At 40.3% G+C, this 23,755-nt stretch overlaps 1 protein-coding gene across 3 annotated transcripts in view; it reads right to left on the bottom strand.

The window, feature by feature from the left end:
- The window catches only part of OSMR (oncostatin M receptor), an 85,525-nt gene that overhangs the window by 47,555 nt on the left and 14,215 nt on the right, over positions 1 to 23,755 (bottom strand). For all 3 annotated transcript variants that reach the window (XM_012460032.3, XM_012460033.3, XM_012460034.3), the window contains exons 2-7: positions 17,408 to 17,493; positions 10,352 to 10,524; positions 5,250 to 5,421; positions 2,848 to 3,132; positions 1,480 to 1,615; positions 777 to 928 (exon numbers count right to left, since the gene is read on the bottom strand). In XM_012460032.3, coding sequence (XP_012315455.2) covers positions 777 to 928; positions 1,480 to 1,615; positions 2,848 to 3,132; positions 5,250 to 5,421; positions 10,352 to 10,524; positions 17,408 to 17,480 — 991 coding nt within the window. In that variant the 5' untranslated portion in view covers positions 17,481 to 17,493. The remainder of the gene's footprint in view (positions 1 to 776; positions 929 to 1,479; positions 1,616 to 2,847; positions 3,133 to 5,249; positions 5,422 to 10,351; positions 10,525 to 17,407; positions 17,494 to 23,755) is intronic.

The raw sequence follows: 23,755 nt of genomic DNA, 5'->3' as shown, positions 1-23,755 counted from the left end.
AATATGTGAACCTACAGGGTGGGAATATAATTGCTACTACTTTTTTGAAAAATAATTTGACCTTATCCTATAAGTTGAACATTTACATATTCTACATCTGATCCCACTCTTAAGTAAACACTCGAGAAAAACAATTGTAGATGTGTACTGGACACATGTATAACAGTGTTCATATTAACATGTAGCCAAGCACAAAAACCTTGATACAACCTGCAAATCCATCAAAAAGGATGTATGAATAAGATATTTAATATCTGTAATGAAACACTACACAGCAGTAAAAGTGAATGGACTACAGCAACAGTAAGCAATATGGTCAAATATTAGCAATTTAACATTATATAAACATAATTACTGAATTATTACATACAGCTTGATGTCCTTTCTATGCATTAAAACCAAACAAAATAAAGGCATTTTTACCATCACATAAGAAATGAGAATACACATGCACACAATTTAAAGTGATAATCATCTCAGTGAAAGGAGTGGGGGTGGCGTGATTATAGGATGAGATATGATAGAAGTTATTGTTAGAGTCCTAGGTTTGAAGTTGGGCAGTAAGCTCATTGGTGCTTGTGACATTATTAAAACAAACAAATAATAGGGGATGCGTGCATCCATGTGGAGAAACGCAGCATGAACAACAGGTATACATTCTAACTCTCACCTCGGCTGTAAATGAGGCAAAGATCTACAGCACATTTACTTGATCATAGACTGTCAAACAAAGACATATTAGTGGCCACGGTGGGCTGTGACAACTCTGGTCTCACCTTGATGAGTCAGGTTAAAAAGGATATTGACACTTCTCTTCCTTAGGTAATTTTCAGCTATGAGTGTGAAGTTATAAGTTTCTTGTGAGTCTTGAGTTATTTGCCAATTACACCAGTTTTTGTGGGCACAAAGTTTCTTTTCCCCAGAAAATCTTTAAAAACAAAACAAAAGAACACAACAGTTACAAGGTTTTTACTTCTGTTAAAGCAAATGTGTCCTTTAACCCTTGGGGCACTCTCAGTGACTGTCAAACTATGTTCCCCATAATGGCATTGATGCACCACCAACAAATACCAATAATGAAAATATTGTTTCTAGAAATTTGATATATACGCTAAAATTTCTTAACAATGAATCACTGACACCCCGTGGGTGGCAAAAAGTCCCTTAATTTACTTGGAATATTCTTAAAAAGTCAGAAATTGGGTAGACCTAGATTATCAGAGGGGACTATTTTCATGTCAAGATATACCATTGACTGTCTTTTTTACCATACTATGCTAAATGTTCCTTTATTAAAAACCTCAGGTAGAAAATATTAGACACTTGTGACCACTTAAAGGTTTCCTCTTGATCTTAGCAGATGGTTCTAAAATATTTGTTCCAATTTCCTGCAACATCTAAGTGTAGATTTTGCCATGTTGTTCACAAGAACCTCAAACAAGGAAGAACTTGTCAAGAATGTAACCAGAGCCAACTTACGATTCAAATAAAGTGTAGCTTTGGGAAGGTTGTTTAGACCACCCCAAGGCAGTGTCCACCCCAGGATCCCAAGTACAGTGCAAAGTCTTGAAGTCCTGGGTTTCACAAGAAAAGTCCTTGGGCTCCTCAAGTACTTCTGTCCATACAAAGGAAAACAGACCTAGTTAAATCTTTTTATTGGAAGCTAAGCCAAATGGAAAGCTCTGTTTAGAGTCTGAAGCCACAGAGTTACTCTGAACAATGTAGGGGTCACTGAGGTGGAAGCCTACATATCAACAGCCTCCTAAAGTCACTTTTCAGGGGCCACCTCATCTTGGCCCCTTCTCCTTCCTGCCCTTGTGATTTCTCAGATGTCATGGGCATGGGTGGTCAATATTATGCAAGTGGTTTGACATGGGTTGTATCCCCAGTCCCTGCCAGAGTTTCATTTAGGGTGCTGTGGCTCACAGAAAGCCTCAGGGATGTGAGAAAATCAGTTAGATTTGTGAACCTGCTAAATTCAACAGGCAGGAGCTGAGTGTTCAGGGAATAGTGAAGCACTTCTGAGTCCCCAGAGTTACTGCTGCTGTTAGTGACCATGCTAAGGGGACACAGAAGAAACAGGCATCCAGGCGACTGGAGACTTCCTTTGGCAAGGGAGGCAGGGAGGCAGATGTCCCCTACTGTGCAAAGGGAAGGAGGTGCTCAAAACAAAATACAGGAGGCCGCTAGTTGTGCACACACAGACCTATATAAAAATCAAAATGTTCCCACTCCACTAATGTATCCAATGGAGCCAATTTACTGCACAGTTAAGAACAGTAATGGCCTGCATTTGCTGATCTCCTACTGCACACAGGTATTACTGGGGCCAGATGCTACACACATTCATTAATCCTCACAATCACCATCACTGTCCCCATTTTACAAAGGAGAAAACTGGCTCAGAGAGGCTAGGAAAGTTGGCCAAGACGACACACCCAGCCAGGGAAAGAAGATTCAAACCCAGGTCTCCTGGGCCACAACCCCAGCTGACTCTGTGGTTGTCCAATCTGTAGCCCCTCCCCTTCCTCCATGATCTCATAGTAATTTCAGCATGACTGGGGAAAAAAAGGGTGTTTTCCCAGTAGTCCAGGTCATGGCCCGAAGTGTCTCTTCTTTAATACTACTGATTTCTAGGAATACAACTGTCAGTAAAAACAAGAAAACAACAGGAAATCCTGGAAATATTACTGAAGGACATCAATTTCAGAGCTTCTCTAGAAAACTTGGGAAGCAAAAGAAAATGAAGATCTGGGCAGAAATGTTTAACTTGTTTTCTAGTAAAGGAGATTTAATCTATTCCTCAGGAAATGAGAAGAAAGGGTCACAGAGAATTTGCATACTTACTTGAGACAAAGAGAACGATGCCTTTTATGCCTTTAGAGACATTTCCTTGGCTCACCTCACAATACATATCTGCCCCTGTTTTCCTAATGAAAGGCACACTACTCAAGTGGAATACAGATACATGTGGATCAAGTTGTTCTCCATAAATCTGTTGCCCTTCCCAATAACAGGATACATTATTTTGAATGTTTCTAGAAACGTAGCAAATGGTGACATTGGCACCTTCTTCCACCAGTTTATCTTTAGGGAAAACGAACAATATATCCTGTCCAAGAGAATCTTGTACTGCAAGACCAAAAAAAAAAAAATAGTCAAGTTAGTATCGCACTCAAAATTCAAGCCTCTTAAAATAAGTTGTCCATTTTCCCTCAGCAGATAACTTTAGCTTTTTCTACCTCCTGTAGAAAACAGCAACCTAAATGTGCCAATCCTCTACCCTTTGGTGCATGCAAAACAATCCTTTCCAGCACTGCTCCTATTGTTACATGGCTACCACTGCTGTTGGGGTTACGGCCACAGGCAGCACGTTACTGTTACCACTCTGAGTACTGCATGATTGCTACTGCTAGGTTATTGTATCAGCAGCAGCTGCCCAAGTCCCAGCCCTGTGGGAGGACATGCTAAGTGTTTATGTACATTATCTCAGGACATTCTTAGTACTTTATGACAACAGGTCAGGTAGGACTGAGCCAAAGTTTGCTCAGTTAGAAAGTGGCAAAACCACATTCAGACTGGCAAGGTCTACCTAGCTCCAAAATCCCTCATAATCTCTTAATTGTTCTGGAGATCATATCTCTCCCTAGCTTCTCAGAAATGCCCGTCCCTCAAATGTGAGGGGTCTTTAAAAAGTTCATTTTTTAAAAGTTTATAAAAATCCAACCTTCAAGCGATTCTCAAGCCTCAGCCTCCTGAATAGCTGGGACTACAGGCATGTGCCACCACCTAGCTGATTTTTTGTATCTTTAGTAGAGATGGGGTTTTGCCATGTTGTGTAGGCTGGTCTTGAACTCCTGAGCTCAGGCAATCTGCTCGCCTCAGCCTCCTAAAGTACTAGGATTACAGACGTTCGCCACTGCACCCAACTTCTTACTATCTTTTTAAAATCCTTTCTTTCCCTGTATATGTGTCCGTGTAATGGTTAGCATGTGACCTCTGGAGCCAGATTGTCTGGGTTAGAATTCCAGCTCCACCACTTAGTGGCGTGGTGACCTTGCATGGCTTCTTTAACCTTTCAGTGCCTGTTTCCTTACCTATGAAGAGAGGATAAGAAGTCCTTTTACAGGACTGATATGAGAACTAAATATTTATAGTACTTTAAAAAGTGACTAGGCCATAGATTTAATTCAATTATTATTATCTCATTATTATTATTAGTTTAATGGGAGCAAAAGAAACTGACAAAACTAACTCTAAATTTTAATTACAACAAAATTAAATTATCGGTATTAAAGAATATTTAAAATATATTTATCCATAATCTCATCTTTCAAATAACACATCACTTTCATTTTTCCATATTTCCCTCTAGATTGGGGGGGCTACAACTTGAGCCCACCATCTGTTTGTGTGTGTGTGTGTGTGTGTGTGTGTGTGTGTGTCAGAACCTCACTCTGTGGCCCAGGCTGGAGTGTAATGGTGTGATCTAGGCTCACTGGAACCTCTGCCTTTTGGGTTCAAGAGATTCTCCTGCCTCAGCCTCCCAAGTACCTGGGATTACAGGCGTCCATTGCCACACCCATCTAATTTTTGTATTTTTAGCACAGACATTGTTTCACCATGTTTCCCAGGCTGGTCTTGGACTCCTGACCTCAAGTGATCTGCCCACCTTGGCCTGCCAAAGTGCTGGGATTACAGGAGTGAGCCACCATGCCAGGCCCTATTTTTGTAAATAAAGTTCTATCAAAAAAGCTCTCTCATTGGTTTACACGCTATCTATGGCTGCTTTCACACTACAGTAGCAGAGCTGAATAGTCACAACTGAAATGGTATGCTCTGTAAAGGATACAATATCTCTTATCTGGTTCTTCACAGAAAAAGGTTCCCAACCTCTACTCTAGATGCATACACATTTTGTGTTGCTCAAATACATACATATGTACAATTTATTTCTTGCTTTCTTCACTTAGCATTTGTAATATACACACTTTACACGTTTTGAAAACAAATACCAAATTGTCTGATTTGCACAACCGTCTCAATGAGTAAGTTCAGGAGCAAGACTTCAGACTATATCTTCCAGTGCCAAATTTCATACCTGTGTTTTTTAGTTCCCACAGGAGCCAAAGGAAAATAATGTCAGTGTCTACCCAGGGTTCCAAAAAGGAGATTTCCACTATTCAACTATTGCTCTTCATTAAAAAAAAATATTAACCCTTTACTCTTGTAACTACCTCACTTCTTACCATTGACTTCCTCCCATGAACTCCAGTTGCTCCAGAAATTTGGCTCAGGGAACCTGGCATCGTCCACCGCACTCTTTATTCTTACAAAGTGTGTTGCACATTCCAAAGGGAGTTCGGATTCCCAGCTCCAATGCAAAACCTGGTTCCACTTCACAGTGGTGCTATAATTCCCCTAAAAGCAAAGAGAAAAAAAATGGAAACACATAGCCATCTTGCCCTGTAAAATAGCTTGACTTGACTTATCCCAAAGCACAAATCTAAGATCCCATTGCAGGGCCATAATATGTACCAGGGAAGACCATTTCTGTTAGTCAATTCCCTGTGCTCTGATGCCTCGCATGGGAGCCAGCTATAATCTCCTGCCTTTTGAAAACTCAGCTTCCAATCCCTATGGTCTTCCAATTCCAGGGGTCTCACGTGGAACATGCGGAAGAGAAAACAAGCTACTCAGGTCTTGGGGAACAGATCAGAGACAGAAGGTGTTCACTGTGTCAGTCCCAGAGAATCTAAGAAAGTTCTTGAAAAGTAGAGAATTAATTCAGTCATCCTTTTTTTTAAAAAAAAAAAAGAATGATTGATTGTTTTACAAATATTCATCTTTAGCAAGGTTCAGATTAGGTTGGCTAAATCTCAGTCAAGAAAGCAGTCTCATGGCACACCAGAAATTCCATTTTCTCTTGAAAGTCAACAGATGGCTCTCCGAGTCTCCCTTGGTTTCCTGTCTCTTGTGTTTTCAGATGTGGTGGCCACATGGACCACACCCCATCTCTTGGGCTCCACTTGTCAGACTCTTAAGCCCTGGAGATGTCAATGACACAAAATGTCTTACACTGTTCTATAGGAAGCTTGTCCAAGTTGAACTGCCATTTGGGCTTCTGGCACAGGCTTTAGCCTTTATCTTTCTGAGATTCTGGTGTTTCCATTCACTAATTCCACCGGCTTCAGTGGTTCCTTTACACCTTACCCTGTTACACAAGGCCTGCTATATAATCTGGCTCCAACCCACCAGTCCCTTGCAGGAACCTTCTCTCCAAACATGGCTCCTCCCCCACACTTCTGCATCTGCCTTATGCTTTCACACCTGTCTTTGCTCAGGCATTGTCTTCGGTTTGGTGTCTTCCACTCCCTGCTGAACTGGGATCTGTCCCATTCTTCAAGCCCAGGTCATGCCTCATCTCCTTCATGAAGCCTTTCTTGCTCTTTCTTCTGCATTCCTCTCGTCTCCACCCTTCCTGAGGCCCTCCTCTATACTGTGGCTAGCTGTTGGTGTATCAGCTGTGACTCCAGCAGGAACTGTGCTCTCCTCTTCTTCATGTCCCCCATAGCTCCAGCCACACCTTCTCCTCAGAATGCCTCCTCAAAGACTCCTGTTTTCTGCCCCACAGCTGCAAGGTGGAGACAACACACATGTGACACTTCCTAGGGGAACTGAGTTCAAGCCTGCATCCGTGTTTCTAAGGGCGAATGGTAAGTCCTCAGTGAAGGGAGTGGGACAAGTCACATGTCACACACTGCTTGGAGTTAGCAACTCAGAGGCCTTCTTCTATTTATGTCTGCCCCCTGTTCAGGTCGCTAACTTGAAACAGTGTCCCTGACAAAACTAAACCCAGCCCTGGGCTGAGAACATCCCAGTCCACTCAGTGGGCATTTAATTGTCAGCTTCCTTTTTCACTCTATGCAGACTGCGATATTTTTAATGTTTATATTTTATTTCCATTTATTGCATCACTTTATTCCTAGATCACAAAATATGTTCTTTTAACAAGTTGTGAGGTCCTGATCCATGAAACTCTCACTATTTAACGTGAGCAATATCAAGTACATTTTACTTAAATATTTTTAAAATTTAAAAGCAAATAACCCCTCTCTTCCCCCTCGACCCCTGCTAGAAGGAAGTACATCAGTAACGGCAACCTCACTATAATGTCAACAAGTCACAGACTGAATTTTACCTCCCACTTCTCCTTAAAATGCAGCGCTTCTCTCATCTGCATCTCTGCTTTGGCTGGACCCTGCAGCTCGCTTCCTACTGGCCACACCTCCCTTTCCCCAGTTCCCCACCACACTCTGCTTTGCAGCTATTCAAATCAGATCTTGCCACTTCCTTTGTTCTTATTGCCCTTGGGATAAACAATACAAAACAAAACCTGAGCATGCTCCCATGGTCCTGTGCACCTAGGCCTGTGCCACCATCCCCATGTGCTCGGGGATCCAGCACCACAGCCAGCTTTCAGGCCTGGAAATTCTCCACCCCCTCTCTCAGGGCCTCTGCTTATGCCTGTTGGGTCTTCTCAGAGCACTCTTTTCTACTCTACTTGCTACATTAACTTCAATCCTCTTGGATATCTGGTCTCAAACAGCCCTTTGTCCAGACTGTGGGAGAAGGTGAGGCCTAATCCCAACCTCACAGCATCTCATCAGTGACCAGTATACACAGCCCACATGTAGAATACCCTATTTGTGTGTTTGCTTCCTCATTCTTTCCAGCATGCTCAGTGCTGATATTCCTATACTACGCACAATGCCTGACCTGGGCCCACAGTCTACAACTCTGGACTGAATGGTTTCATCATTTCATTAATATGCAATGAGTTGTGTTTCCCTCAGACGCTATTTATGTGTGGATTCTGTTTAACCTCAACTTCTGCTTTGTGGTCTTTACAGCCCCTGTTAATGTAGGAGATAAAACTTTTCCTTAAATACAGCAATTCAGTGATTTTTTTTCGTTAAATATGACAAATTGTCTTTGGGTCATTTGATTCATTGAAGTGGCAAGTTTAATTTGACCTTTGCAGACATCAGTAAATCACAAGAAATTGGTGCATACATTCACACAGAAGTCTAACTGAGGTCACTGATTTGTTACTGAGACGTTTGACTCCCATGCCTGGCCTCCTTCCAAGCTTGAGCTCTTACCCTACTTTGCCTTCCTATGCCATTGACAAAATCATAAAGCAAAGGGAAGGGGAGGGCCACGACTCAGGGCAGGACTGTGTAGTTCAGGGTTCCAAATGGCCAATACCATCCAAGAGACAGCTCAGTGCCTCTGGCCCAGCTGCAAGTAACTAGGTCAAGGTGCTCTTCCTTTGGCTTGTTTGGGAACAGAGGTATCTGAGACACTGAGTTCAGAAGCTCCCCCTTATCCCCCAGCATGAATGAGAGTACCCTGTTAGGTCTGCACTACAGGGAGCTTCCCTGTGTAAGGGAGATTTTAGTCTAAACAGAAGCAGCATCCTCCTCCTGTTAAGATCTTAAATTTCTCCTCAACTTCAGGCATGAGTGATTCAGACAAGCGCTTCTCAAGGTATCATCTATTCCATAGAACATGTGCCTGGGGACTGCATGTGACTGTCATCCCTGTCTGGGCACAGGGGTGAAGGATGATCCCACCTTGCCTCTGTCACTTGGAGCAACACAACAAACCTCTCTGTGGTGTAGTTTTTTCTCTGTTGTGGTCAGACTGGGTTGGGTGTTGTGAGGATGACATGATAGACAAAGCAAAACTCTACCCCGAAGGATCTCGAGCCCTAGAAGGTTACAGAAATAGTCTACACTAGCTGCTTTCTCTTGCAAAGAGGACTATTAAGATAATCCAATATGAAGCAGATTTGAACAACTGCTTTTTAGGGAAATAAAGAAAAAGATCCACTTGGTCTATGGCTAATGGCGTTTTCCCTAACATAATAATAGATATGAGTTGTCTTTTGGAAAAATAAAGAATGGGATCCATGTAGTCTACGGTTAATGTTATTTTTGCTAATGGTGCTAAGTGCTAGTTTTCCACAATTCCTCCAGCACTTCCACCTCAATTTTTCTTTTTGTAGCTAATTATTAGTCACAATATGACCTTTGCTTCAATATTTTACTGGGCCCAAATTACCAACGAGTGTACCCATTAAAAATACAAAAATCAAAATCACTAGTAGGGATGGTGGGAAGATGTGCTGATAAGCAGGGAGTAAATGGCTACACTTAAGCATCGCTTTGCTGAAAATCATCGCACTACTTAAGTCTCATTGCGGGAAACTGCCCTTCGAAAGGTAGAATTACAGACTTGGTATGAATCCTAAATGGACAGTCGAAACTTTATTTAACTTGTTCAGATCTCAAATTGCAATAACGAATATGGAAAGTAACTGAGAATTTTAAAACTGGTGACTTTTATGCTTTACCAAAGGAACTAACCATGCTGTATCTGTGTACCCAAAGCCTCCACCGCCTGGGGGAAAAGTGGACCTGGCTGAGCTGACGGAGGGCCCGATCACAGTCCTAGGCTTCTCTTATCTGTAGGAAAGTTTTCAGTTCCTTTCAATGAGAAAACATTCCACTGTACTTAAACATCCCGTGAAAATGGCTAGACATTATGTGCATACGGATTACTAGAGTGCCCAGATAAGAAACAGAAATCATAAACCACTAATGTGTCCCAGTGTACTAGATGGGGCATCTCAGGCAAAACAGACCCAATAACCATCTGAACTAAGATAAGTGAAAAATCCACCCCAAAAATTCAAAGACAAAAAGAATATGAAATTCAGTATTTTCTCAATTTGTTGTAGAAAAAGCCACATGTGAGGCAACGAAGGACACAGGAAGTTACTCTCCAACACGGCTCCTTGTTGACTAGAACATTGAGGGCTAGTACTTACTCTTCCTTGCATTTCAGCAGGGTATAGGCCAAGAAACTGTCAGGAAGCTACATTCGAAAGAAAAATGTTGCCAAATTATTACATCTTATTTAGGAAAATCTCTGGGGGATAGAGAAGAAAGAGGTAGGTGGAATGAAATGGTTAACATTCATGGATCTCTGGAATCCAGTGTTCATGAGGACAGACTCAACAGTCTTCTTAGGAGACAGAGCAAAACAGAGAAAATAATCTATTCTCTTAATGCATCCCATCCTACCTACCGAACCAAAGTTGTCATGTTACTTTGTCCTGGATCCTTAACTGAAAACACAGAAATGTAATTGTTTAGAAAAACTGTTTTGAGCTGCTAATAGGTTTCTAAAATGAGATTTTTTTCAGATGTTATAAAAGACAAATGATGGTGTCTTTTTTTAAAGATGATTTTTTAAATATTGAGACAAAAAAATTACTTACCACCCAGATGACATTGGATGTTTCACTTCTACTGATCTGGATCTGAAATACCATTTTCAATTCCTGATGATATGGAAGGTTTTGGACAGTCCATTGTAAATGCAAACTCTGACGTGCAGAATTGGTGGAAACTTTAAGTGATACAGGAGTCAATGGTAAACGTTCAGCCAAGACTGAAAAGACCAAAATGAGGTATGAAATAATGTTTAATAGGAGCATGATTGGAGTCAGGGATAATTAAACTTCAGTATCATCATTACTTAGCTCTGGAAAACATTGCTTATATGTGCATCCTGGAATCGGATACCTTGGAAAACTGGAAGATAATTTAGAAATTACTTAGCAGACACAGAAATTAAGACCTAGATGAATGAAATGACTTGCTCAATAATATTTGTCAAGCTCATACATTGATAAACGGGTACACAAAACAGAAAGATCCTTTACTAGACAATCTAACTGGTTTGGAAATTTATGAGAAGGCTGAAAAAAAGAAAGAGAATTTTTTTGATAGAAATGTTATATTTCTGGAAATCAGAAATAAAAGTTTCCTTTTTTGAAAGTCAGTATTTTGTAGTCTTCTACTACAATGTGGGAGCATATCTTACCTGTAGACATTGCCATTTGTATCTCAATGTATTTAACTTAAAAGATAAAGACTAGCAATAATTAACTGAACTCTCTGGATGAGACCAGCAACATACTAGTCATTTGATGTGAAACCAAATAATTGTGACAAGGTTCCAAGCTCAAAGAAGGAAGCTAGTTCGAGAGACATGATGAACTCGTATGAAATAATCAGAGATTGAAATTTTACACTAGTTAGTAGTATGACACAGTCTGTAAAAGAATAAGGGATTCAAACATGAATCAGATTTGCTGAAGCTGGTGGCCTTGGGAAGCTGCAGCCTGTCTCTTCGGCTGACTGTATAAACCACCAATGGCGCCACTGCAAATGGCTTGCATGCAGAGGTTTAAGCAGATATATCTGGCACTAGAGAGAGAATGGGTCCTAAGTGAGTTAAGTTACTGCTGATTCTTAGAGAAGAACAAATCATGACTTTACACTTAAGAGGAGCAAAACACCATATAGACTGAAAAAGAATTGTGTATGGCTGATTCAACTATTTCAAGTGTGAGGGTATTAGAAGTAAACTGGGAGTGGTACAAAGGTATTGAAAAGATAAAGCCCGCATCGATAAAATCAGCTGCTATGTGATGACCCACAGCATAAAAGGTATCATTTTTTAAGCATTCATTTTTCTAGTTTCAGGGGGATTTCCCCTCATCATTTGAACTGTTCTAACATTAAATGGTAAGAGGCTATATGGTTTTGACAACAAAAAATTGAAACAATCTCCAATACTGAAAAAAATGTCCCCAAATTGCCATTCTGCTTGCTATTTTTCTCATAGTGAAGTAAAACTAACAATGATATTGACACATGCTATTTACCAGGCACAGTGCTAGGGCCTTTACTTACATTGTCTCATGCAATGCCTACTATAAAACTGTAAGATAGCAAGTTTTTAGTTAAGGAAATTCAAGCTCAATTAGGGTAAATAATGTATACAAAGTGATGTGAAATTAAATAGGAATCTCTCTAATACCAACAGCTGTGTCCCCCTTTACTGTCCTCCAGCTGTTAAGACAGGAGCACTGGCCCAATCCAAGTTTGCATGGAATGTAATGTCTGAGAAGTATTTTGCATGGCACCAACAACTACGTCCTGCCAAGGTCAGGACACAGACGACAGGATGGGGCTCTGTATGGAGCCAGATAAACCAAGGAGCATCCCTGGTGGATACAAGACAAACATGATGTTTTCCCTGTGATTGGTCCACATGGTAGAAAACTTCAGATTCAAATGAGGCACAACCTCAGAAATTGGAGAAACACCTCAGAAAACTCACTCTATGAAAGTGAGATGAACAAGAATGCCCAGAAAAGAAAAGAGACCCACAATAGCTACCTTCTCAGAAAGTTACCTTGGGATATTTTGTAAATGTGATGTTGGGAAGGGCGAGGGTGATAACTATAATTTCAGTGTGAATTCCATGACCATGAGTTTGGCAGTGGGTCCTGAGATCTGAATCTAAAAGCGTGAGCAACAACAACGACGAGAAATAGAACTTCCACAAAATAAACAATTGTGTGCACCAAATAACAGTATCACAAAAGTGAAAAGACAACCTACAGAATGTGAGAAAATATCTACAAATTACATATCTGATAAGGTTCTAGTATTCGTTCTACATAAAGAACTCTTATAAGCCAGCAACAAAAAGACAAATAATTCAATTTAAAAACGGGCAAAAGAGTCTGGGCAACATGGAAAAACCCTGTCTCTACCAAAAAAATACAAAAATTAGCCAGGTGTCATGGCACAGGTAGTCTCAGCTACTCAAGAGGCTGAAGTGAGAGGATGGCTTGAGCCTGGGAGACAGACGCTGCCGTGAACCTCGATCGTGTCACTGCACTCCACCTGGGCAACACAGTGAGACCCTGTCACAATAAAATAAAATAAGGCAAAAGACTTGAATCAACATTTCTCCACAAAAGATATACAAATAGCTAACAAGCACATGAAAAGACGTTCAATATCATTAGTCACTAAGGAAATGCAGGTCAGAATCACAAAGAGGTACCATTTCACCTCCATGAAGATGGCTAAAGTAATTTTTAAAATGGAAATAACAAGTGTTGGTGAGGATATGGAGAAATTACAGCCCTCATACACTGCCGATAAAAATGTAAAATGGCTCCACCTTGTTGCAAACATTTTAACAGTTCTTCAAAAAGTTAACTCCAGCCTGAGTGACAGAGTGAGGCTCTGTCTCCAAATATATACATATATACAGAATGACCATATAACTTGGCAATTCCATTTGTAGGTATATAACCCAAAGAATTGAAAGCAGGAATTGAAACAAATAATTGTCTAGAAATTTATAGCGGCATTATTCATAACAGCCAAGAGGTGGAAACAACTTTCATCAGGGGATGACCAGATGAACAAACTGTGGTATATACATACGAAGGACTGTTAGTCATAATAAATTGAATACTGCTATACGCTACAATTAGATTAACCTCACAAACATCATGCTAAGTGAAAGAAGCCAGATACAAAAGGTTTTATCCTGTGATTTCATTTGTATGAAATAGCCAGAACAGTAAGTACCATAGAGACAGAAAGTAGACTGGTAGCTGCCAGGGGCCGAGAGACAGGGGAATCAAGACAGTGGTTTCCTTTTGGGGTGATGAATATGTTTTGGAACTGAATGGGGTGATGGTTGCACAACACTGTGAATGCACTAATATTGCTAATTTACTCACCAAATGAGTAACATCAATCAATGTCACTAATTACTCATGATAAAAATGCCCATAGAACACAGAAATTGAATTCCCACAATCCTACCAACTCTACCTTTACTCTATTGCCAAGTTTATGTCATATATATTTTTCTTGGATTTTCTCATACACTTTAAAAAAATATATTGAAATATGTACCCCATTTTACAGTTTTTAAAGGACATGTTATTTTTTAAACCAATAAAGGGAAGTAAAAATAAAATGTTAACAGTCATTATAACAGTAATTATTTCTGGATGATGAGGTTGGGTGATTTTAATTTTCTTCTTTATACTTTTCGGTATTTTGTAAATGTTCTTCAGAAACATGTATTCGTTTGAGAATCACATAATAAATTATATTTTAAAAGAAATGCTTCCTTAAGATATCTGATTCACTCCACTATAATGATACTTCAGAATATGCAATTCCTCCTTAGTTTTCCTAAGCCCTTGTTTCAAGTACCGATTGCAACATGCTGTAAGATTCTGTTTCTGTGTCTGTCTCCCTGTAGACTGTGAGTGAAACAAGGTTGGGACTCAGCCTTACTCAACTCAGAGAAACCAAGACTAAGAACATACCAGTTATGGGACAGACATTCAGTGATTGGTTGCTGAATGAATGAGTCAACTACCAGTCTAAACTTTACTTCTGGAAGCTCCAGGCAAAAGAAGAACACCTTATATTAACATATGCTATTAGTCAGTGCTGAATGACTCAGGTGCTCAAGTGATATCAGTCAAAAATAACCTGTTAAAAGCAATCTAGGACTTCCTTGGGAAACAGTGGAAAATACCAAGGTTAAGTCAGAAAGATCAAAGAACCATAAAGATTCTTAAATCCAATCCCATTATTTTTCAGATGAGGAAACTGGGGTTAAAAAATGGGAAGTGACTTTGCCACAGCAGCACAATCAGACCAGAACCTAGGGCTCCTGGGTCTCTGTCCAGCTCTCTTTTTATAATGCTGGAGTGTGGCCAAGAAGGCCAGGTTTGGGAACCAAACAGACCAGGATTTAATCACATACTCTCCTCCCACTTTCCCCACCCTGTTTCTCTGACCATCCATAAAACTACTCAAGGAAATAAACCATTGTCCATTCATAAGCAGGAATATCATGCAGCAATTAAAAATGATGTTGTTTCTAGAAGAACATTTAATATCAAAGAAAAACACTCACCATGTTATAGTAATTGTTTTAAGTAATAAAAAAATCCTGAGTATATATCTACTATAATTTAACTTTTATGTAAAAATACACTATGTATTTATCTATCTCTATTTATATGCACATATACACAGCAGACGGAGGAAAATACATCAAAATGCTGCAGTCATAGTCCCTGGCTGATGGAAACAGGTACCTGGGGTTAACTGAAGAAAGTCTTGGCTCTTCCTTGTTGATTAGAGAAATTAAACCAGGTTATTTGGAATAAATCCCCAGATCTGAATCTGGCTGGGTGATTAAGTGGTAAGCAAACTAGTTTGAGTGGGAGTTTAGTAAGTACTTGGTTAAATGCAGCAGAAATTGAGACAAGAAATCCAAACAGTACAGGTCAGGGCAAAGGCAGGATTAATTATCAAAAAAGGCATGCTTGACAGAGAAAGCTGGAAGCAGAAGTGAAGATTGGTTCACAGACAAACAGGGAAAGGCATGTCTGATCTAAACAAAAGAAGCTGAAAGAGTGAGAGCAGAGCTTGCTCTGAGAGCAGAGTGCCTTGTACATAGAAGGCACACAGGAAATAGTGCCAGATCAGAAAATGAACTTCACTAGAGAAATGAGCTGGGCTGAAAGCTTGGAGTTAGATGCCTGGGACTTCCTGGAGATCCCATGTAATTGAGTTCCCCCATTTTTCTAAGAAAAAGAAAATGAATTACTATTTTTATTGTTATTTTCTCTTTTCTCCATTTCCCTCTGTTCCCCACTTCCTACTTAGCCCTTTGGAAATGCAATTATAACCTTTTACCTCCCCTTCACCAGACACTCGCTATGGGATGAGCTCATCTATTAATAATGATACGCTTAGAAGCTCCAGAGAGGAACTCTTACCCGCCAGGAGACTGCCTTGAGAGATAACAGTTGATTTTACAACCCAAAGTATGCCCACTGCGAAACTCTCTCCCACTCTCTCAAAGTATGTCCACTGTGAAACTCTCAAGGTGGAGAATTTTCAGCCACCTTGTAGCCTATTTCTGCCCATGAAGATGCCAACTCAACTGACCAGTAGATAAGGCACCAAAGTGAGTATGCAGACCCCTACCTGCTCACTTCTGCTACTGCCTAGGCCCCCTGCTTTAAAAGTGTCCACTTCCTGCTTCAAAAGCAAAGCAGTACTCTTAAGGAGGAAAGCCTGTACTTATTACCCTAAGTTAGCTTTGGAATAAAAAGTCGGTTTCTTTATACCAGACCTTGCTAATTTTAATTGGACTCTGCAAGCCTCAAGTAACTGAACCTGCATTTTGGTTATACCCAGAGATGGGGCAGTGGGTCTGTTTGAAAATCATTCTTCTTAAATGGTTTGATCACTCAGTCTGATTATACTGTGCTTACATTTTAAGCAAGTAAGATAGAATGAGCAAGAGGTATACATACTACAAATGAGAAATACTAATTCCCACCTTTCAGCCCCAGATTATAAGAGACTAACACCAAACTATGGTTTTTAAGATGCCAAAAGAAGCAGCATAGCAATGTCTTCCCATGTGCCCTGGACCTAAAATAAATAAATCCAGGTGAAAGGAATGTCAGACAGAGAACTGAGCAATTATCAGAACAATGTTTCCTTCTTTTTTCAAATATCTTTTCATGGAGTTTCTAGGAAGATGAGAAATTCCATGCATATTCCCTGCAAAAATCATTTTCATGAATTTGTGGACAGGAATTGCATGAGTAACTACTAGGAGCAAACACCTGTACTCTTCTTTAAAAAGCTCCAGAGTGCAGCAAAGAATAAATACAGGAAGAGGAAAATGTAAAACTTTGTAAAATACACATGAAAGATACAAAAAATTACAAACCAATAGAAACTCTCTCAACTCTAAGATCTACTTCTAAACAAGTTCAAGGTAATAAAGTATCAGTAAACATTTTAGAGGTATTAAATTCTTATTGACTTTATTTATAAAGTTGATTTATCTCAAAATACCTTCCCTTGAGGAGTAGCTAAGTGACACAATATTATTTTTCTATAAACATTTCAGCATTTAGCATATTGTCTTACAGAGACTTGAAAGAGTTTCTTCATATTTTCGTTGCTTTTACTCATATTTTACAAAGCTAACAGCTTCACAATGAATGTAGCTGAAGGACATAAAAACTTGTACTAACCTAGTGGTCAGTACTGGTGTGGTATATCCAGTGTCTTTCCCCAGAAGGAACTACTTCAATGATGGTCTGGTAAAATATATCGATCATGAAATTCTGTGGGATTAGGCCCATTTACAATTGCCCCTAATGAGCAGTACATTGACTGGGAAGTCAGGATCAAGGGGTGGCTTATTGAGATGAGCCATCAAAATGAGAGAGGCCAAGACTAAGGCAACCACTACTCTGAGAGACTGACAAATCTCCTCATGGGAGATACTCATGAACTCCAAGTAATTCCCAAAGGAAAAAGGAAAACTTTTTTCCAAAGCATCAATGACCTCATTTGTTCCTGACATGTTTTTTGTCTTTACTGCTCTTTCCACTTCTTACCTTCACTCTGGTAAGTCCTCAAGGACAGCAATGTTAAGAAGAACGTTGTCTGAAAGACTTCAAATAGAGCCATCAGTTCTGCTTTTCTGAAAAAGATAAATCATAAAGAAGGAAAATTTTATTTAATTTTCTCTCCTGGCAGGTTTCTTTGAGCCAACTGTGGTAGATGAGGCAATAAGGCTCCCATACGTCTCCCTTCCCTGTATCCGTGTCTCTTGTCATGTGACTTTGGAGGTTCTCCCAAATAGGAAGAGTATATTTCCTTGCCCCATGGGACCTTCTTGGGTCCATAAATGAGGCACAAGTGATAGTGTGCCAGGTAGAATGGTGTGCCAGTTTCTACCTGCTCTTTTGTGTTTCTACCTGTGACATGAAAGGAACAGTTATGGGCTACCCTACTATATTAGTCTGTTTTCATGCTGCTGATAAAGACATACCTGAGACTGGGAAGAAAAGGAGGTTTAATTGGATTTACAGTTCCCCATGGCTGGGGAGGCTTCAGAATCATGGCAGGAGGTGAAAGGCACTTCTTACATTGTGGTGGCAAGAGAAAATGAGGAAGAAGCAAAAGTAGAAACCCTTGATAAACCCATCAGATCTCATTAAACTTATTAACTATGAGTAGAATAGCACAGGAAAGACCAGCCCCCATGATTCAATTAATTCCCCCTGGGTCCCTCTCACAACATGTGGGAATTCTGGGAGATACAATTCAAGCTGAGATTTGGATGGGACCACAGCCAAACCATATCACCTACTGGAACCAGAAGGAGAATGAGCAACACATGAAACAGAGAGAGCCACCTCAGTTGCTCCAGCTGACGCCAGCCTAGATCAGCCAGCAGCCAGCCAACCCCAGACAAGAGCAGCTGACCCCAGGTGAAAGAGAAATAAATGCTTATTGCTGTGTGTCACTGACGCTTGGTGGCAATGGATAACTGATCAACCAATTCATTCAGTCCAAGCAAAGATTGGTATAAAGAAGGGTCAAGCAGAGAAACAAGAGTTAAATATGGACAATGAAAAAATACAATAGTTTCACGAGAGCTAAATTTAAATTAATTACTTGGAGTTGAGAGCATCTCCATTCTTTCCTATCTCCCTTATTAAAACTTAACCTAGGAAAAGTTAGTATATTCTCCCAAGAGACAGTCAGTTTTTCATTATTCCAAATAATTTCCGGTTTTCCTTTCCTTAGAAAAGAATTGTAAAGAGTCAAAGAGCTTCAGTGATTCATCAGGTACTTTGATCAGGGGAAAAGCTCAGGACATCAAGAATAAGGCTGGATGACCTCAAAAAGGCTAATATGTCCTTAATTTAATAACAAACATATTAGTCAGGGGAAGCACTGGATTTCACTTTTCTGCTTCAAACTCTGACTCAGCAGAGGGCAACAATGAAACAATTAATTCAAAACAATTTTTGCCTCTGTCCAGCTGCTTTTGATTTTATCAAAAGCCAGCAATTTAGTAAACCAGATAATCAACTGTTACTGCCTATGTCCTCTATTTTTTTAAATAATATTTTACAGGTAAATGGGAACAATAGTGAAGACAAGAAGAGAGTAAACCACATCATCAAATTATTCTAGGATCGTCAGACCTGTCTATAGGTGAGCCCAATTGCAAACAGAAACACAAGACTGCAAAGAACAGGTTTTGTTCCTATTCCTTTAAGCACCTCTTTCTTCTATGTTCTATTTTTGGCAAAAAGTCATTCATACTTCCCCAAAATCTCTACTTAAAACTTCAATAGAATACACTGAGGGAGCAGCTTCAAGATGGCTGGCTAGAGGCACCTGGCACTCACCTCCTCTAAAAAGGACCAGTACAGTGAGTAGATAAGCACATGTTGAACAGAGCATCTAAGAGAGACCACTGGAATTCAGCAGGGAAGTGACAGAAAACCCCTGAGAAGAAGAGGGAGGTAAAGGAGATGACCCAGCCAGGATTGGCTCAGATCCAGAAGAAACTCCCCAGTGCCAGGAAAAGTTAAGTGAGAGATCCCCAGTGGTTCATATTCCTACTGTGAACTCCTGTAATCCTAGCCACAAGACAGCCCCCCTACCCTTGCCAGCCCTGAGATTAGTATAGGGAGCTGTCTGGAGTCTGTGTGATGGCATTGCTCCAGAGAGGGAGTTTGTGTGGGGTCCCTGCCCCTTCCCTCTCAACAGCACAGTACCATGTCGAGATCTCAGCCCCCATTAGACTACCTCCTGTGCTGGGGCCAACAGACCCTGCTCTCGACATTTCTGCAGCCCTGATGACATCACCCAATATCCACTCAGAGGGCAGTGGTGTTGTAGTGCTCTCTAACTCACTCAGTCTACGCTCTGGGGAAAAATTGATGCAGCACACTGGGGAAGCTGCCCCCAGAACAAAAGAAGCCAAAGCACATGCTCCCAAAAGCCTGAGAGTCCCTTACTTGGGGTCACTGTCACTGATAGCAACCCTACCTGCCCCCCACCTCCAGCATCAGGGCTACCACCCACCTGCATGTACTTTAGGGGGCCTGGGGACCAGTCCACCCCACCAACCCCACTGTTACTGCCTGAGCACACTGTCCAGGGCCCTGGGCATCAACTTGCCCCACGTACCACAGCCAGCATTCATGCACACCATTGGGAGGACTGAGGACAGGCTTACCACACCCAGTATCAACCTCACCAGTGCCTGCACACATGAACCAGGGGCCTAGGAATTGATCTGCCTTGCCCACCCCCTCTGGCAGCCAATCACACTTTCTGGAGTGCTGAGAACAGGCCCACCCAGCCTACTGGTGCCCACATATATCATCAAGGAGCCTGGTGATTAATTAATGTGCCCAGTCTACCAATGTCAGAATCTGCATCTGCCTCCTGGAAGCCTGAATGTGAGCATGCCTACCCTGCCTTCATCACTGCCACCAGAACCCACCTGCACACACTACCTGGGTTCTGGGGACTGGCCTGCACAGTCCATCACAGCCACCACCAGCACTCATGCATGTGCCAGGGGTCCTGAGGGCTGACCTGCCACAACTACCATTACCAACAACACACATGCTGCCCAAGGGCCAGAAGATCTGTCTGCCTACCTGGCCTACCATTGCCACTACTGGCACCCAAGCAAGCCACATGGAGGCCCAAGGATTGGCCCATCCAAACCCACTACCACTGGTGCTTGTGTACATCAGGTGGGCATGTGGGGGCCCAAGGACTGACCACTAGGCCTGGTGCCACCACCACCACTGGGGCTCAACAAGCAGCCTGCCTAGTGTCCCCATCCTTAACAAAGTCTTACCACAGCTTCTACTAACAACAGCAGCCTAAGCAACCAAGACACCACTGATGCCGATTACAGCCAAATATATCATACAGAGACTACACTACTGTGTCTAGCCAGAATCAAACCTAAGCACTCTCTCTACCCAACCAACATTATCAATATAGCTATAGGAAAAAAATATTTCCCTATGAAAGCAAATCCATAAAATTACAAACAGCAACTCTTTCACCAGATGCTCAGATAGCAATGTAAGGACACAATACACATGAAAATGCAAAGAAACATGATACCTCCAAAGGAACATAATAATTCTCCAGCAACAGATTCCAATGAAAAAGAAATCTATGAAATGTCTGAAAAAGAATTCAAAGTAATGATATTAAAGAAACTCAGAGAGATACAATAGAATGAAAACAATTTAAATAAATCAGGACAATTCATATCTGAATGAGAAATTCAACAAAACAGATATCATTAAAAGGAACTGAACAGAAATCCTGTACCTGAATAATTCAATAATTGAAATAAAAAATACAATCAAGAGCTTCAACAACAGACTAGAAAGAATTTCTGAACTTGTCTACAGGTCTTTTGAAATAACCCAGTCATAAAAAGAGAAAGAGAGAGAGAGAGACAGACAGATAGACAGATATAAGAGTTTAAATGAAGAAAGAATGCCTACATTACATATGGGACACCAAAAGGTGACCAAATATTCAAATTTCTGGTGTTCCACAAGGAGAAGACATGGGCAATGGCATTGAAAATCTATTTAACAAAATAATAGCTGAAAACTTTCCAAGTCTTGCAAGAGATATAGACATCCAGATACAGAAAGCTCAGAGATTCCCAAAGATATTGAACCCCAAAAAAGTCAGACTGCCAAATGTTAAAGACAGATAGATAATTTTTAAAAAGGAAAGAGAAAAGGATCAAGTCATATATAAGGAAACCCCCATCAGACTAACAGTGGATTTCTTAGTAGAGAACTTACAGGCCAGGAGAGAATGGGCAGATATATTCTAGTGCTGAAAGGAAAAAAAAAAAAAAACACTTCAGGCAAGAATACTATATTCAGCAAAGTTATCCTTCAAAAATGAAGGAGAAATAGTCTTTCCAAGACAAGCAAAACTAAAGGAATTTATCCCCTCTACACCAGCCCTACAAGAAATGCTTTAAAAAATCCTGTATCTGGAAGTGAAAGAATGATATCTGACATCATGAAAACACGTGAAAATATAAAACTAATTGGAAACAGGCAAAAAAAAAAAAAAAGAAAAGAAAAAGCAAGGACTCAAATACATCCACTGCAGAATACCACCAAACTGCAATGATGAACAGTAAGAGAAAAAAAAAAAGAACAAACAATATAAAAAAAAATGTTTAGAGGGAAATTTGTAGCACTAAATACCCACAGGAGAAAGAAAGAAAGATCTAAAATCACAATTAAAAGAACTAGAGAAGCAAGAGCAGAAGACAAGAAATAACTAAGATCAGAGCTGAACTGAAGGAGACAGAAACACAAAAAACCCTTCAAAAAAATCAGTGAATCCATGAGCTGCTTTTTTGAAAAGATTAACAAAATAGATAGATGGCTAGAAGAAAAAAAGAATCAAATAGACACAATAAAAAGTGAGAAAGGGAATATTACCACTGACGCCAAGGAATACAAACCACTATCAGAGAATACTGTAAACACCTCTACAGAAATAACCTAGAAAATCTAGAAGAAATGAATAAATTCCTGGACACATACACCCTCCCAAGACTAAACCAGGAAGGAGTTGAATACCTGAATAGACCAATAACAAGGTCTGAAATTGAGGCAGTAATTAATACCCTACCAACCAAGAAAAGCCCAGGACCAGATGGATTCACAGCTGAATTCTGCCAGAGACACAAAGAGGAGCTGGTACCATTCCTTCTGAAACTATTCCAAACAATAGACAAAGAGTGACTCCTCCCTAACTCATTTAATGAGGCCAGCATCATCCTGACACCAAAACCTGGAAGAGACACAACAAAAAAAGAAAATTTCAGGCCAATTTCCCTGATGAACATCCATGCAAAAATCCTCAATAAAATACTGGCAAACCGAATCCAGCAGCACAACAAAAAGTTTATCCACCACAATCAAGGTGGCTTCATCTCTGGGATGCAAGACTGGTTCAACATACACAAATCAATAAATGTAATCCATCACATAAACATAACCAATGACAAAAACCACATGATTATCTCTATAGATGCAGAAAAGGCCTTCAACAAAATTCAACACTCCTTCATGCTAAATACTCTCAATAAACTAGGTACTGATGGAACGCATCTCAAAATAATAAGAGCTTTTATGACAAACCCACTGCCAGTATCATACTGAATGGGAAAAAGCTGGAAACCTTTGAAAACCAGCACAAGACAAGGATGCCCTCTCAACATAGTACTGGAAGTTCTAGTCAAAGCAATCAGGCAAGGGAAAGAAAGAAAGGGTATTCAAATAGGAAGAGAGGAATTCAAGTTGTATCTGTTTGCAGATGACATGATTGTATATTTAGAAAACCACATCATCTCAGCCCAAAATCTCCTAAGTTGATAAGCAACTTCAGCAAAGTGTCAGGATACAAAATCGATGTGCAAACATCACATGTGTTCCTATACACCAATAATAGAGAGCCAAATCATGAGTGAACTCCCATTCACAATTGCTACAAAGAGAATAAAATACCTAAATATACAACTAACAAGGGATGTGAAGGACCTCTTCAAGGAGAACTACAAACCACTGCTCAAGAAAGTAAGAGAGGAAACAAATGGAAAAACATTCCATGCTCATGAACAGGAAGAGTCAATAGCATGAAAATAGCTATACTGCTCAAAGTAATTTATAGATTCAATAGTATCCCAATCAATCTACCATTGACTTTCTTCACAGAATTAGAAAAAAACTACTTTAAATTTCATATAGAACCAAAAGAGAGCTCGCATAGCCAAGACAATCCTAAGCAAAAAAATCAAAGCTGGAGGCATCACACTACCTGACTTCAAACTAAACTACAAGGCTATGGTAACCAAAACAGCATGATGC

This window comes from Aotus nancymaae, unplaced genomic scaffold, assembly GCF_030222135.1.
Source record: "Aotus nancymaae isolate 86718 unplaced genomic scaffold, 86718_ANA_hifiasm-v0.15.2.pri h1tg000014l, whole genome shotgun sequence".
Classification (NCBI taxonomy): Eukaryota; Metazoa; Chordata; class Mammalia; order Primates; family Aotidae; genus Aotus; species Aotus nancymaae.
The sequence above is the reverse complement of the archived record's forward strand: the minus strand, read 5'-3'. Positions and strand labels throughout refer to the sequence as shown.